Source organism: Sceloporus undulatus, chromosome 2, assembly GCF_019175285.1.
Source record: "Sceloporus undulatus isolate JIND9_A2432 ecotype Alabama chromosome 2, SceUnd_v1.1, whole genome shotgun sequence".
Lineage (NCBI taxonomy): Eukaryota > Metazoa > Chordata > Lepidosauria > Squamata > Phrynosomatidae > Sceloporus > Sceloporus undulatus.
The window spans coordinates 123403034-123419175 of NC_056523.1; the positions used below are offsets into that span (position 1 = coordinate 123403034).

The following is a 16142-nucleotide window of genomic DNA, read 5'->3' on the forward strand; positions in this document are numbered from 1 at the left end:
GAATCTGGGGGTACATGACAAGGAAGAATAAAAAATGAAACCAAGGCTGCGAGCTTCCTGCACAGGTTGAATAGAGATATCACAAACAAAAACAGAAAAGGAATATTGGATGGTAGACTTTGGTGGAAAAACAAGAAGCTTCGTTTTAGACACATTGAGTTTCAGACACTGGTGCCACATCCATTGAGAAACAGCTATAAGACAAGATGAAACTTGCGGTTCAAGACCCAGAGAAAGATCAGGGGTGGAAAGATACAGCTGAGTGTCATCGGCATACAGATGATAAGAAATATATTGCATAATTATTGCATAATATCTCCAAACACATTATAAATAAAAGCGGAGATAGTGGGCAGCCCTGTCTGGTTCCTTTAGTAATTTGGAAAGCTTTGGAAAGGAATTGTTCCAGGGTCCTTCTGTTTGGGCTAATAATCAGACATACAGCTTTCACTTGCACTACCAGAAAAACTCAGGCCACAGCTTATGTTCTGGACTCATTTATCCCTGTAACGCTCGACATAGAAACAGCGCTTGGATACAATGCTTTTTGGACCATTAGTCATGTTGGTCAAGGGCTTCTGGGTGTTGTAGTTTCAAAAAGGAATTCCAGGCTCTGAAATGGAAGCAGTCAGAATTTTCTGTCAAGAAAGTTGAGACTTGAGTACTTGCCTTCCTACCACAACTAAGTCCCCTGCCCCCAATTTACAAGTCCAGGGTGTAACATCCTAGGTCCACTGAAGATAATGCCTGAGATCCAGAGCTGGTTAACTTTGTGTTTGTGATACTTTGTGTTCATGGCTTGATCAATACAGCACTTACACTGCAATCGACATGTTGGCTGCTGACTGAGGACTCACTTCTGCTACTTCCTTTGCCTTCTGAAGGGCAAGTTTCTGGTTGGCTGCTTCTTCTTCTTCTTGTTCATCCTGCAAAGTCCAAACATTAGAGAACAGCTACAAGTACCCTGGCTTCTGAAGAAATATGGTGTTCATTCCCAGTATCACAAAACAGACTGTGTCTCAGGAGAAAAGGCTGATAGAACTAGGCTAATGGGTGCTTTCACAGCTATCCTGTAATTCCTGCTCCAGTGAGGGAGTGAGTTTCCTTGCTTGCATTAGAAAAGCAGGTGCAGTGAGAAAGCAAAACAAACTGTTCATGAATAAGAGAACAACAAAATCTCCTTCCAGCTATGAAAACAGGAAAGTTAGCATGCACCCAGAGAGCATCTTGTCTCTTGCAACCATCCAGCTAAACTAAAAGAGAAAGTTACTTATAGGAACAGGTTCCATCCAGAATTGGAATTTAATACTGCACTTGCTGGGTTGGATTATGTCAGGTATTAGTATAAAATGTGCAAAATCCACTGGCTACTTGTCCAAGGTGTGTCTGTTCAGTATAGCTGAAACTGACAACACCATCCCTACAGTAGGGGTGGGTAAAGTGTCTCTCCCTGAAACCACATGCAGTCCCCAAGGATGTTTTTGTCCACACTCACCACACTGCCCTTTTCTGCTAGGGCACGTTGTCTTTCCTGGAAACCAATTATTCACTTTTAAAAATAAGTTTCACCCCCTCTGCACTATTTAATGTTTTGTTAAGATTTTTGTAAAATCATAAGTCAATTTCCAACCAATTGTTTTTTTGGCATGGACAAATCCATGAAGCTCTGGGAGAGTTTGGGGAGCAGAAAATTATCTCCTAGATTCACCAAAGCTGACCACATCTAGAAAACACATCTACAGTACAAGGAGCAGGTATACAGTAAATGAAACTTACCATTGAATAGAATTATAACCTACATCTTGCTAACATAATCTAACATGACAGTGCCACCCGCTCACCTGGGAATGCATTCATTTATGATCTTGTTAAATTAAACAGTAAACACTATTTTCTCTACCCACTGAATAATCACATTTAATAAGCAAACATCCCACAGGCCACTGCATCCCACTGCTGAAGAAACATTTCCCACCTTGGTGAGCTCCTGTGCATTGGCCAGATTATCCACAGCGATAGCCAAGAATACATTGAGCAAAGTGTCTGAGTTTTGAGTGTCAAGGCAAAACCATAATTAGCTCTGGTTGCAACTTAATTTCACTGTCAGAAGATGGTGGACTTCTCCAACCCCATCTCCACAAAACTCTTTCCTCCCAAGAGTGAAGATAACATAATTTGCCAGTCTTATTTGAGAAAGACTACATGTAATCATCCAAATATGATGTCTACTTCAATTGTTGCTGTTAATTGCTGTCAAGTTGACTTAAACTTATGGTAACTCTATAAATGAAAGACCTCTAAGTCACCCTATCTTCAACAGCCCTGCTCAGGTCTTGCAGACTCAGGACTGTAGCTTTTTTTTTTTTTTTACTGAATCTGTAAAACTGCAATGTAGTCTTCCTTTTGTTGTACTGTCTTCTATGCTACCATACTTTATTGTCTTTCTAGTGAGTCCTGTCATCTCACGATATGTCCAAAGCATGACAGTCTTAGTTTAATCTACTTGGCTTATTTGTGTTTTTATTGTGCATAGTATCTACCAGTGGATAAATCTTAAAAACTCTATTAAAAAGGATTGACTGTCATTTCAAGATGTCTCTTTCTGTTTAAAAACCTAAAGATGCATTCCCTCACTGGCTGAACTGAGGTGAGACTTGGCCTAACTATGCAGTATATTAGCAATCAAGTTGAAATAACCTTCAAGGAATCCTGGCTCCTAGGTATCTCCTGTTGTAGTAAGAACCGGTTACTCACCTGTAAATGTGGCTTTTTGAGTGACCTCTGTGAACTCACACAATATGGCAAATTCTTGTGTCTGCAGAGTATGTTCAGAACCTTCCTCTTACTGTTTGTTGTTGTTTCTTATTGTGTGCCTTTAAGTCATTTCCAATTTATGGTGATCCTAAGGCAACCCTATCATAGGGTTTTCTTGGCAAGGATTCTTCAGAGGAGGTTTGCCATTGTCTTCCCCTGAGGCTGAGAGTGTGTGAATTGCCCAAGGTCACCCAGTGGGTTTCATGGCCAAGCAGGATTTGAACCCTGGTCTCCAAAGTCATAATCCAACACTCTTACTATATACGCCTTCAACAATTTCTCCCAGTTTCCCTCAGTTCTTTAATGTCCAAGCACAGAAAGGATACAGTTACCAAACAAGGTCAGTACAATGAAATAGATTGAGAACATCATTCCTTTATCGACACCGCCCAGAGATTGGATACCATCATACATTACTTCGTTCCAGTCTTCACCAGTCAAGATCTGAAAGACTCAGCATATTACTTGGAACTCCAAACAAGAAACCTGGTAGATTGCTCAACTTCTATAATGTTATTAAGGGGAGAGGATTTGATACTGAATCAAACTATAGATGCCATGGTATCCTTATTCAACTGGATCAAAATTCAAATGTAAGACATTGCATTAGTTATTCAATGAAATCTGCCACTATATTACAGGTTCTTTCCAATGGCATAGAAGTAGATTTCTGTACACTGGGATGACTCCCGCCTTCATCCTGAACCACCTGTGCACTTCCAAAATCTGCTCTGAGTTCCACAGGAGAGGCTGTTCTCTCAGTCCTCCACCATCACTGGTACTCTTGATAGGGACACAAGGTAGGTCTCCTTGGTGGCTCCTTCCTATGGAGTTCAGAATGATCCACTCCTTGCTGCCCTTACATCAGCAGGCAATATATTTTTATTCAGACTTTTAAAAATAGAATGTTTTAAAAACTGGAGTGAGTGTCCTTTTTCTTTGTATTGAATTGTTTTTAATTGCCTTCATTTCTTAAATGGCAATTTTATCTTTTGAAGTGTAGGTTTAAATTGTTTTAATATTCTGAATGGTTTAATTCAATTTTAATATTAACTTTTGTTATGTTTTTTGCTATATCGTTTTTTTTTAAAATTATAAACTGCTTTGAGTCTCAATTTTGGGAGAAAGGCAGAATATAATAATAATAACCACTCAAGAACAAATGTAGGTATATGGGAATGTGTTGAAGAGGGAGAAGGGGAATCTGTTCCACCAGCACTTTCCATGCTGTTGGTGGATAGACCCTAAGGTAAGGAAGTCGATCACTTGGCACTGCATTCCATGTTATCACAGTGCTTACAGCTCCTTATCATTGTTTGTCCCATGATAGCAACTTTTATTCTTTATGGACTATATTAATCTACCATACCTCTAGAATGGCTTTTAAAAGGTGCTCAATATAACTAAGCAAAGGCATCAGGTTATGAGACACAAAATAAAAGGACTGCAGCAAGGAGGACATGCTTACATATTCTTCCTTTACAGTGAAGAGGGAGAAATACTTTATAAAAGACTGAAATGCATAAAGAATGGATTCTATTTTTTTTTAAAAAAAGTTCTTTATATGATATACCTGTATACTATTCTGAATAATTATTGAATAATTATTCAGTATTGTTAATTAACTACCCTATATACGATGTACAAATCAATCCCATGTATAAGTTGAGGGAAGGTTTTAGGACCAAAATCATGGATTGTGATATCACCCCTGGATAAGTCAAGGATAGAACTTAGGGAAGGAGAAGTAGTAACAAGTAGCAAGTTCATTTCTATACCACTTATCAGTGCACTTAAGCACTCCCTACGCAGTTTACAATGTATAAGCTAATTCCCTCCAACAAATTGGGCACTTATTTTAGTGACCTCAGAAGGATGCAAGCCTGAGTTGAGCCTGAGCCCCTGGCTGGTGCTGAACTCACAACCTTGTGGTTTGTGTGTGAGTGGTTGCAGTAAACATTTAACCACCATGCCACCAGGGCTCAGGTTTTAACATCAGATTGAGAAGGAAGGAAGTGGAGGAAAATGGGGCTGTTTGGTGGTCAGAGAGATCTGGAGGAGGAGGAGGAAGATGGAGAGAGAAGATTTTAGTACTGGATTGGGATGAGGAGGGAAATGGAGTGTTTGGTGGTCAGGGGAAATCCAGAGAAGGATGAGAAAAAAAAGTTTTAACATTGGAATGAGAAGTGGAGGGAAATGGAATGTCAGGAGAAATCCAAAGAGGAGGAAGATGAGGAAAAAGTTTTTAACATCAGATTGGTGTCAGCTAGGCGCTAAAGAGGTAGACATGTACTATCTGAGCTTCTTGGACATACTAACATGTAATTCTAACTCACATGATTATCATACAAGAGATTCATCACACACACACACACACACACACACACACACACACACACACACACAGAGGAAATGGTCTCCTTTCCATTGCCCTTCTTACCTGAAATACTGTCATTATTGCTGCTGGGAAAGTGTCAAAATTGGTTGGAGGGGTTCCTTCGTCAAAATTAAACCTGGGTAGGGGAAACACCAATCCGACAAGAACAGAAATGTTAGTCACAGATCCAAAACTATTTCAACTTTTCATCCTTCCATTCCAGGACAAAACTGTTACAGCTGGCCCTTGGTATCCAGAGATTCTTTATCTATGGATTCAAGAATCCACGGATTGAAAATATTAAAAAATATATAGAATTCCAAAAAGCAAGCCTATATTTTGTCATTTTATATCAGGGGCATCATTTTACTATGCCACTGTATATAACGGGACTTGAGCATCCATGGAGTTTGGTATCCACAGGATGTCCTGGAACCAAACCTTACTGGATACCAAGGGCTCACTGTTTACCTTCTGCTATAGGTTTCAGGAATCTGCAGGTGGTCATGTAGGTGTGTGGTGTATATGGGCACCAACCTTAAGCAGAACTGGGTGGTACCCTCAGTCAGCTGTTGTGGAGTGTCATGAAATAGCAAAAATTACATTTGTACTACTAGGGGAGGGGAAAGATACCTGTGGGGTTTTCTCCCGCAGCTGCTAAAATAATTTGATCTGCCTTGGATGCTGTGCACTTTGAGTGTTGGGGAGGCACCATTTCCTGCTATATCTCAGGCAGCATAATGTCTTGAGTTGACTGTGTGTCTGTGTATTTGAGTATGGTGGCAGAGAGATTTTGGCAGAAACATGGTCTTGTCTCAAACACTCCATGCATGGTTACTTTGGGAAGTGGGCACAAAATCTGGTATCATGTGTGCGCGCGTTTGTGTCTAAAATAATTGCTGCATTCCTCCAAACAGGAGCACCCATTAACTATAGCTCTGACAATTTCCAAGGCATGGCATGACAACATTAAAAAGTTAGACATCATGATCTTGTTTAATAGACCATGGTTTGTTAGATGAGAAACAAGGCTTAAACTATGACATCAGCTCCAAAGTAGGACATTTTAGAAAACAAAGGAAGGGGGTGGGTGGGAGATGGCACCAGGCTTCTCCCTGGTCTGCTAAGAACAGGTTGCTTACTTCCAACTGTGGTTCTTTGCATGGTCTTCTGTGCCCTCACACAAATGGATTTGTGCCTGCGTAGTCCATGCTATGGAAAATTTCAGTTGAGTAGCTTGTCAGGAACGCCCCACCCCATCTACCTACTGCACATACCCCTGCCTACCAAGTTACCATCTTCTCAGCTTTGAAGTCTGCCAAGCACAGGGACCTAAAAAGAGGAAAGGTAAGACAGGTTTGTGTGAGGGCACAGAAGGCCACTCGAAGAAGCACAGTTGCAGTTAAGTAACTTGTTCTTCTTCATCATGATCTCTGTGCCTCACACAAATGAGTGACTGTAAAGCTTACCAAGTGATGGAAGCACAGATCACTGAAGAATAAAAGACAGGACAGCACAGCCAAAACTAGCATTTGCCCTTGCCCTACAGTCCAATTGATAATGTTGGATGAATGTAGATGGTTGCAACCAAGTTGCAGCCTTGCAGAGGTCTACTAAGAACATGCCTTGAAGCAGGGCAGTAGAGGAAGCCATTGACCTAGTAGAATGAACCTTCAAACAGGTTGTCTTTTATGGTGACTTCCATAAGAAATGAAGAGTTTGTTGGACTGAGGGAATGCAGCTGAAAGCTGAACATAAAAAAGCCAGTGCACAATGGACATCTGGACAGTATAAAGACTTCTCCAAAGGAGATTGCAATTGAGGGCAGAATGTAGGGAGTACGTTATCTTGATTGACATGACACTGGGAGACCACCTTCAGTAAGAATGAGATATCTGGGTGCAGCAACACCTTGTCACAATGAAATATAAGAAAGAGTTCATCAGAGTGGAAGGCAGGGAGTTCTGACATCCTTCTAACCGAAGAAGGTCACTTTCATGGTAAGAAGATGTTCATATGACTAGGCCAATGGTATGAAGGGTCATCGAGTCAATTGGAAAAGTACCAGTGACAACAACCAAGAAAGTGCAGGAGGCATCAGCGGAGGATAGATAATTCTTTAAGAAATTTCTTCACCATAGGATTAGCAAATAAAATTCACCATGTAGGTGATGGTGGTTGGTACACAACTACTACAGCTAAATAGACTTCAGGGGAGGAAATGTGAGCCCTCATTTCCTAACATGGAGGAGAAAATGTAGCACCATTGACCCAGACAGAAGTGAGTTTGGATCTCAAAGCAGCAAAGGAACAAACTTCCTCCACTTATTTGTCATAAGAACATTTAGTCAAATCCTTCCTTGCAGCTGAAAGAACAGTGAGGAGTTCTGGGGCTCTATGGTTTGATCCTCCAAGCTTTCATCTGCAGATTCCTGAGGTCTGGATTGAATATCTTCCCATAGAGTGAGAGAGGAGATTGTGATGAGGAGGTATGGTCATGAACTGTGACCAAGATAGGTATAAAAGCAGCACAAACCACAGTTGTCTCAGCCAGAATGGAGTGATGAGAATAGCATCTCTATGGTCTCCTGTCATCTTCGCTACCACTTTTGATATCAGTGGAAATGGTAGGAAGGGATACATCAGCACTCCTGACCACTTCCAGAAGAAGGCGTCTCCTAGATAACTGTGACCTACCCCTGCCCTTGAGCAGAAGAGAGGACATTTCACATTCTCCAGCACTGCAAAGAGGTCTATGCAGGGAGGGCCCCACCTTGCAGTTATGAGAAGGAAGATCTCATCAGAAATACTATTTGGGTTGAAGTATTGGAGTTTGGCTCAGGGAATCTGCTAGAACTTTTTCTGCCCCTGCCAGATGAACGGCTACTGGGTGTATATTGTGCTCAGTACACAATCTCCAGAGACTCATGGCTAGTCCCCCCCACTTTCTGTTGATGTACCACACCATGATTGTGTTGTCCATTGTCACCAGAACAGTCCTGCTGCAAATGAGTCTGTGGAATGTCCTGAAGTGGGGCTAATTCATGTGAGGACCAGAGACCCTGAACCATCAAGCTTTCACAATGGGTGCCCCAGCCCATCAACAATGCATCCATGGTCACCATATGAGTTAGATCCAGCATCTGGAATGGCATGCCAGAGTGGAGATTCTGCCATCTTGTCCACCAGAGCAGAGAGGAGGACCCAGCGAGGAACTGTCATCAGCACAGATTGGCTGTCTCTAAGTGGATTGGATCTATAGAGAGACCAACACTGGAGTTCTCTGGAGTTCATGTGGGCCAGTTAAGTCACCATCGTAGTGGCAGCCACTAGACCTAGTAACTCCTGAACAATATGAGCAGAGCATTGATGAGCCAAGACTGAATTTACCTGAGCTCTTGAGGCTAGATACTGGGATATCAAGAAGTAAGCTAGACCTGCCCGCAAGTTCAGGGAGGCTCCTATAAAGTCTATCAGCCTTGCCAGTTCCAGACCAGACTTCACTGTATTGATGTTCAGACCGAGATCATGGAGAATACACAGTGTAACACGAATGTCCCAAAATGGTCTGGTTTGGGACGAGGACACCAGCTGTCAATCATCCATGTAAGTATAAATCTGAACTCCTTTGGTTCTCAGTTAAGAAACAACTACTCCCATACACTTGGTAAAGACCCTCAGGGCTGTTGACAGCCCGAAAGGTAGTACCTTGTATTGATAAAGTTTATTGCCTATTCTGAACCAAAGGAATTTGCAATGTTGGGTACATGTTCCAATATGAAAATAGGCATCCTTGAGGTCTATTGATGTGACTCCATCACCTATATGCAGAAAAAGGAAGATGGTGTGTAGAGTGACCATCTTGAAACTTATGGCTGATATTTTGGCAATTTGAAGGAACGCCTCGGGAGGGAGGAGGATTATGAAGAAAAATCTTGAGTGAGGGAAAGTCAATGCTGAGGATGGACAGCACCAGGAAGATCCAAAGGATCTTTTGGGATGAAAGGCCTATTTTCTTTGCTGTAAGATGTGTTTTGCAGAGGTATTGCAGGGATTAATCTGTCTTGGAATTATACAGGACGTCACCTTCAAATGGAAGGTCTTTCACCCTGTGACAAGTTTCTTCTGTAAGATCAGTGGAATGGAGCCATGCATACCAGTTTGGTCAGCAAACAAAAACAAACTGAGGAGATGGTAGCTTGGCAGCAGGGAGCACGTGTGGTAGATGGATGGTGATGGCATCTTCTTGCCAAGCTACTCAGCTCTTTAATGTTGCATGAGAATGGTCTGTGCAGGCACAAATCCATTTCTGTGAGGGCACACAAGACCATTAGAAGAAATACAGTTAGAGTAAGCAACCTGTTATTATAAGTGGTATAGCAGACCAGGGAGAAGCCTGGTGCCATCTCCCAGTCCACCCTCTTTCCTTGTACAGTACTCTAGAATGTCCTACTTTGGTGCTGTTGTCATAGTTTAGGGCTTGTTCCAGGTGCAAACCCATTTTGTGAGGCACAGAAACCACAATGAAGAACATACCAAGCCCAATATATCTGAATACAGTGTAGATATGTGCACTAAGAGTATGGCAAGGAAAGTCACAATTCCCCATCCCTTTCCCCATTACTCACTGGCCCCCAAAGAGTTGCATTCCCAAAAGGGCAAAGACGACAATGAAGAGGAAGAGGAGAAAAAGGAGGCTGATGATGGACTTCATGGAGTTCAGCAGAGATACGACTAGGTTTCGTAGTGAAGCCCAGTACCTGCCAAGAGAATCCACATGTGAGCTATGCAGGGAAAGCCTGTCTTCTAGGGCCATACACCAGACAGTGAGCACTGGAGAGGGCACATGACAGAAATAGAATGCCCATTCAGGTCTGGTGAAGGCTGTCAGGATGCAAGACTTTAATTTAGCTATTTTTTTCTATTACAAACAACACCTGTAATACACAATAATTATTGCCAAGTAACATTTTCTTGCATATTCTTGGCACCGTGGATGTGAGTGATAAAAGAACAGCTTTTTCATTTCCTTGGCAGTTGTGGTTTTTAAAAAAGTTGTTCTACTGATGTGTCATCCTGTCCTATTATACAAATTAGAAATAACTAATGATAATAATTGGTGTCATTAGGGAGTGTGGGGTGTGTGGACTACACTGGGGAAGAGTGTACACCTAGTGGAGCTGGCAAGGCAGCTGGGCAAGCAAGAAAGGGTGTCACATCCCTTTCTTGTTTGTCTAGCAGCTGTGTAAGACCCCCAAAGGGCTGTCTGCAGCTGCAGCATCACCCCTACAGCAGATTTCTGAGCATCCACACTGGATCCCAAATAGTCATCAGAGGCCATAGTATCATGCCCCAAACAGCAGATGCTGGGGGGGCAAACAAGCAAGACATTGGAGAAAGGTGGGCAGCAGGGCAGTCTGCCTCCCCCCCTCCACTGGATGACACCAAGCACAGGTACTCCACTGATGATGATGTAGTGAATTTTAAAATCCAGGCCTTCCTCTGTTGCTCAGGGGAATTAATATGCTCCCCCTTTTCTATTATAGTCACATGACAATCCTGAGAGTTTAGGTCAGGTTGAAAGAAAAAGCTTGGCTCAGAGTCCCTGGGAGAACTTCATGGACTGGGATAAGGGAAAGACAGTTTTCCATGACTGAAACTGGGATTCAAACCAGGTTCAAGTCCAGTGCTCTAACCATCACTCCACTGAAGTGTTTTATCTCTCTGTTCTACTGCAAAGCATACAAATGCAACATTATGTGCCAAAACTTTTCAATTCAGTAAGAGTGCTGCCAAACCTAACCTATGATGACATTTTGGCTTAATCCCATGTCTTGCTTAAGTCAAATGGTAAAGAAATAGACATATCTGCCACACAAAAACCCAACAACTATAAATTTACTCAGTATTTCCCTAAGATATAATATAGTTACCACAGGTACTATATTTAGTGGTATATGTGAGTTAACCATTCAAACTGATCATAGCTATGACTGATGAAGATCCCCCCCCCCAAATACAGTACGCCTTACGCGGCTTCCAGCATAAGCTGGAAGACGCACCTGAAAAAACCCTGGTGCATGCTGGAAGAAGTAATGGGGTGCACATCCGTGGCACATGTCCCATGCTGTGCCGTAGACACTAGTCCCATTACTTCTAATCGGGCTAAAGCATACACGTTTTTTCCCTAATGCGGGGGGAAGGGAGTGGGGATTCCGGAACCGATCCCCTGCGTAAGGGAAGGACCCACTGTACAATTAATGGGCTCCATAATTAATTAGTCTTATCAAACAAATTTAGAGACCCATAGAACATCACCAGTTTTATTGATAAAAATGTAACCCACAGTTTCAAAATGAGGAGATGGCTAACCCATAGTCCTAAAATGAGGAGATGGCTAACATTTATTCTCTTCCTTAAGCAAGTTGAGGGGAAGACTGTATTATAAATTTAGAATCAATTTGTAAAACATGCTGGATGAAAATCATCAAAGGTTCCAGATCTTTATTGCAGAGACTGATGTGAAAAGTCCTTATCAGAAGTTGGCCATTACACTTTTTCAGAAATAACGGGAATGAAGCAAGGGGAGGCATTCAAACCTAACGTTTCAGTTTGTTGTATCTTGATTTTAATCTCGTAAAATATGTAATAAGGCACATTAGTTCTTGAACAGTTTCTTCCATTTTAGTTAGACAGATGACAGACAGATAGACCAATATCATTTACAGTTACTGTATGAATGTTAGTGTTACAATTAATAAATGGTACAATAAATGATGCACGATTAATAAATGGCACAACAGCAATAAAGCAAATAATATGTCAACAACAAATTATCTTGCATGTTCCTCCTCTGTTTTCAACATTTTTGAAATGTAACCTTTTGAAAGAGTTAAGCTTACAGTAAAGAAATTTGTTTACAAAAATCTAGTCAAGAAACTGAATGAAGAGAAGCACTGGATCACATATTTCTCTTTTATCCTGTCAAATGCCTTTTCAACATCTAGAAGAATAAAAACTGAAGAAATTTTATGTTGTTTAACATATTTGGTCAAACCTTTCTGATATTAAGACTTCTAGAAAGTACAAACATTTTCAATAGTACTGCTGTTTATTGATCTTGGGGATAGTCTACTTCACTAGGGAGTGGTCTTCAGACGTTAAACAAGTATACCCATTTGTCACTGGCATCTTTTATAAGCATCTCCATATAATCACTGTTTCTAGGATACTGGCAGCCTGGATGGCTTGGAGTCTGGTGATAAATATAGGCCAATTTGTCATTTCAATTACTTTTTCTCCCCCATACATACCGTTTTAATTCACAACTCAAAAAATAGTCTTAGCTCTTTGTGCATTGTTTTAGGCCTCTTTGCTTTGGAAAAATCAGGAAACTTAACATAGGCTAGTACCATATCACTAAAACTAACATAAATGTAAGCATTTATTAGAATTATATACACATGATATACAATTTTAAAACTTAAAACCATGTAAAATTATAAGGCCCATGTACACTGACAATTCACCTTTTAGTTAATTACATACCAGACCTTATTTGTAGAAAAAGGAAAGGCAGTTCTAGCCCCATGTCCTTTAGGGTTAATCAGTGCAATTATTGTTGCAAGAGGGACAAATAATAGCCAAATAAGCAAAACTGCTAATGGTATTTGCAATTCCTCTTACCATTTTATTGTCTGCAAGTCATATAACACACTATGGCAAGATATTATGGAATAGGTTACAGTTACAGCTGTGATCTCCTGCACTTTCATTTGTTGAAGTCTAATGTGGAAAAAGGGTTAGCCATTGAAGATGAAAGATTTGTGCAGAGTTACAGCATATTTAGAAGGAGATTACACTGCAGTTTTTACAAAATGATATAACTTCCATAGCCAAATTTCCCTGGGAAAAAGGCATATATGAATTTGTTATCTGACAAATTGGAGACTACATACAAAGGCAATGAGCTACTGATCTTTGCTTCTGTAGAATCTATATCCAGATAGCATCTTCAAAGCATTGTCATGTTTTCTGTCTTTTCTTAAATGAATGTACACTCCAATATGCCAATGGTATTTAATGTGTGCTCCTGCTGACTGACATTCTTCCCAACCCTTTTTAGGTAGGATGAAATAAGTCTTCAAAAAGAGATCTTCTGGGCTTTTTTGTTTTGTTTTCTGCTTTCATCTTCTCCCTCCACCACATGCAACAAGAAATGACTCCTCTGGACATAGAAAAACTGGTAATATTTGTACAAAAGGTATATGCTGCAGATCACACTGTAAATGCCTGCAAAAAGATGTTCCACTAAACTTTCTTTTCCAAGTTATTTTTTTAAAATCAAGGTATGCTTATGAGGCAAATTCTGCAGGTTTCTATTCAACTGTGGGTAAATACTTAAGCATACATACTTCTATGGTATACCCCTGCACAGCCCTTACATGCCCACTTTAGATAACTTACATATATTATGTCACATTCAGGCACTAACTAATTGGTACATAGGCATTGTTGAGATGCTGACCTCAAGAACACTTACTTTGTGACTTTGAAAATGCGCAGTAACCTGAGAGCTCGTAAGACGCTGATCCCGAAGGAGGTGCCAGGCTTTACCACAGCCCAAATCACCTCAAAGATGCTCCCAATGATAACCTGCCAAAAAAGAAGGTAAGGCACCAAGGTAAATGCAGGTACTATTTAGGCTACACTCTGAACAAGACATTTGCCAACAGTCACAGACACAGGCATACGAGAAAGGATTGGAGCTTACAGATGAAGCATGTACTTAGCATGTAAATGGTGCTAGATGATGATGATGATGATGATGATGATGATGATGATGATGATGATGACGACGATGATGATAATAATATCTTTATTTCTATACCGCTTTTCCAACAAGATCAAAGCGGTTCACAGATTCAAGAGAAAAGTATAAATCATCATATAACAATACAATTACAATCACAAATACATTCCATAAAACATCGTATAAAAACAATTTAAAATATCCCGATCGCAGGTTAAACATTTTGAGGTACACTTCAATTAGGGGATAACTTTCTCTATAAAGAGTCAGGAGGGTATGCTAGGCAGAAAAGATAGGTTTTCAACGCCTTCTTAAAAGCATCCAGAGAGGAACTGAGTCGAATCTCTTCAGGGAGTTTATTCCAATACATCGGAGCTATTGTTGTGAATGTACATTGGTGAGTTACAGCCAATCTCACCCTGGAGTACTCAAGTAAGTACTTTCCTGTTGTTCTGAGAGTGCGGGGCGGATTATGTAAGGAGAGGCGTTCCCTCAAGTAACTCGGGCCCAAGCCATATAGGGCTTAATAGGTGATAACCAACACTTTGTATTGAGCCCGGAAGCTAATTGGCAGCCAGTGAAGAGATCTTAATACAGATGTTATATGGTCTGACCTTGGAGTTCCAGTGACCAATCTGGCTGCAGCGTTTTGAACTAGTTGAAGCTTCTGGACCTGATACAGAGGTAGCCCCATGTAGAGCGCATTACAGAAATCCAAGTGAGAAGTTACCAGTGCGTGTACTACTGTTTCTAGGTCCTTTCGGTCCAGACAGGGACGCAGTTGGCGTATCAGCCGAAGCTGGTACCAAGCACTCCTGGCCATCGCATCCACTTGGGATGATAACTGTAGGGATGAGTCCAAGAGTACTCCCAAACTACAAACTTTGCCCTTTAGGGGAAGTGTGACCCCATCCAGGACTGGATGGCAAATTTCCCTGTCTGGACTTGGGGTGCCTATCACGAGTACCTCTGTTTTCTCTGGATTCAACCTGAGTTTATGACTGCGGCTATACTGCAAAATTTATGCAGTAACTGTCATGGGTCTATGGAATCCTGAGTTATGTAGTTTGTTGTGGTACCAGAGCTCTCTGACAGAGAAGACTAAATATCTCACAAAACTACAAGTCCCAGAATTCCATAGCATTTAATTTTTTTAATGAGAATGAAAAAGACAAAGGAACCCCCCCCAAATATGTATAGTAACAATTGACTGTAAAGATGCACGTTGTTTGCTTTTTAAGCCATTATAAACATTATCCCATACAAATATTTACAGTAACAATTGACTGTGAACTTATACATTGTTTGCCTTTTAAACCATTATATACCATAAGCAATGCAGTTTCTGTAAATGATTCCTTATAATTATTCGAAGCTACCTTCCCCATTAGATAACCTCCTTTGTCTAGTATTTATCTTCTAGTGTCATTTCAACTCTTTTAACATCTTAGTCTAAATCATTAAATCTTTCTTAATTCCCCAATTCTCTTCCCAGTATTGTAGTACCAGGGACCAGTCTTCTATTAATTTGTCCTTGGATTTATTGTTAATCATGCAAGTCAGTCTATCCATTTCTTTTAATTCTTGTACTTTAAGTATCCATTCTTCAATCCTCTTTTGCATTAGCCTCCCAGCCTGAGGGCTGCCATCAGCACAGAACAATACACGTGCAAATCACTCCTGCATTCCCAGGCAAGCATTTTCTGAAGATGCCAGCCACAGATGCTGATGAAACATCAGGAAGAAAATCTTCTAGAACATGGCCACATGGCCACATAGCCCCAAACCCCCACAAAAACTATTCTTCAATAGTTGGTGGGTTGTCTTTTTTCCAATTTTTAGCTATTACTATTCTTGCTGCTGTAATAAGATATAGGAGAAGTCTCCAATGTTTCCTTTCATCTTCTTTTTGCAGGGACGATGTTATATCCAGTAGATAGAGTTCTGGTTGCATATTATATTGTATCTTTAAGATTCTTAAAGTATTTAAATGTACTTTCGGGCACAGTGCAACATGTTGATTATAACCTTTAAAGCCCTACATGACTTGGGCCCAATCTATTTGAGGGATTGCCTGCTCCCATATAATCCGCCCCGAACCCTCAGGTCCCATGGGAGGAATCTATTGCAGGCTTTAAA

The 16142-nt window shown here is 40.8% G+C and overlaps 1 protein-coding gene across 13 annotated transcripts in view; it reads right to left on the reverse strand.

Annotated features, from left to right (window-relative positions):
• CACNA1A (calcium voltage-gated channel subunit alpha1 A) overlaps positions 1–16142 on the reverse strand; it is a 461089-nt gene that overhangs the window by 162266 nt on the left and 282681 nt on the right. For all 13 annotated transcript variants that reach the window (XM_042448340.1, XM_042448338.1, XM_042448344.1 and 10 more), the window contains exons 15-20: positions 13734–13846; positions 9820–9951; positions 5255–5327; positions 3141–3258; positions 1976–2043; positions 820–926 (exon numbers count right to left, since the gene is read on the reverse strand). In XM_042448340.1, the coding sequence (XP_042304274.1) occupies positions 820–926; positions 1976–2043; positions 3141–3258; positions 5255–5327; positions 9820–9951; positions 13734–13846 (611 nt within the window). The remainder of the gene's footprint in view (positions 1–819; positions 927–1975; positions 2044–3140; positions 3259–5254; positions 5328–9819; positions 9952–13733; positions 13847–16142) is intronic.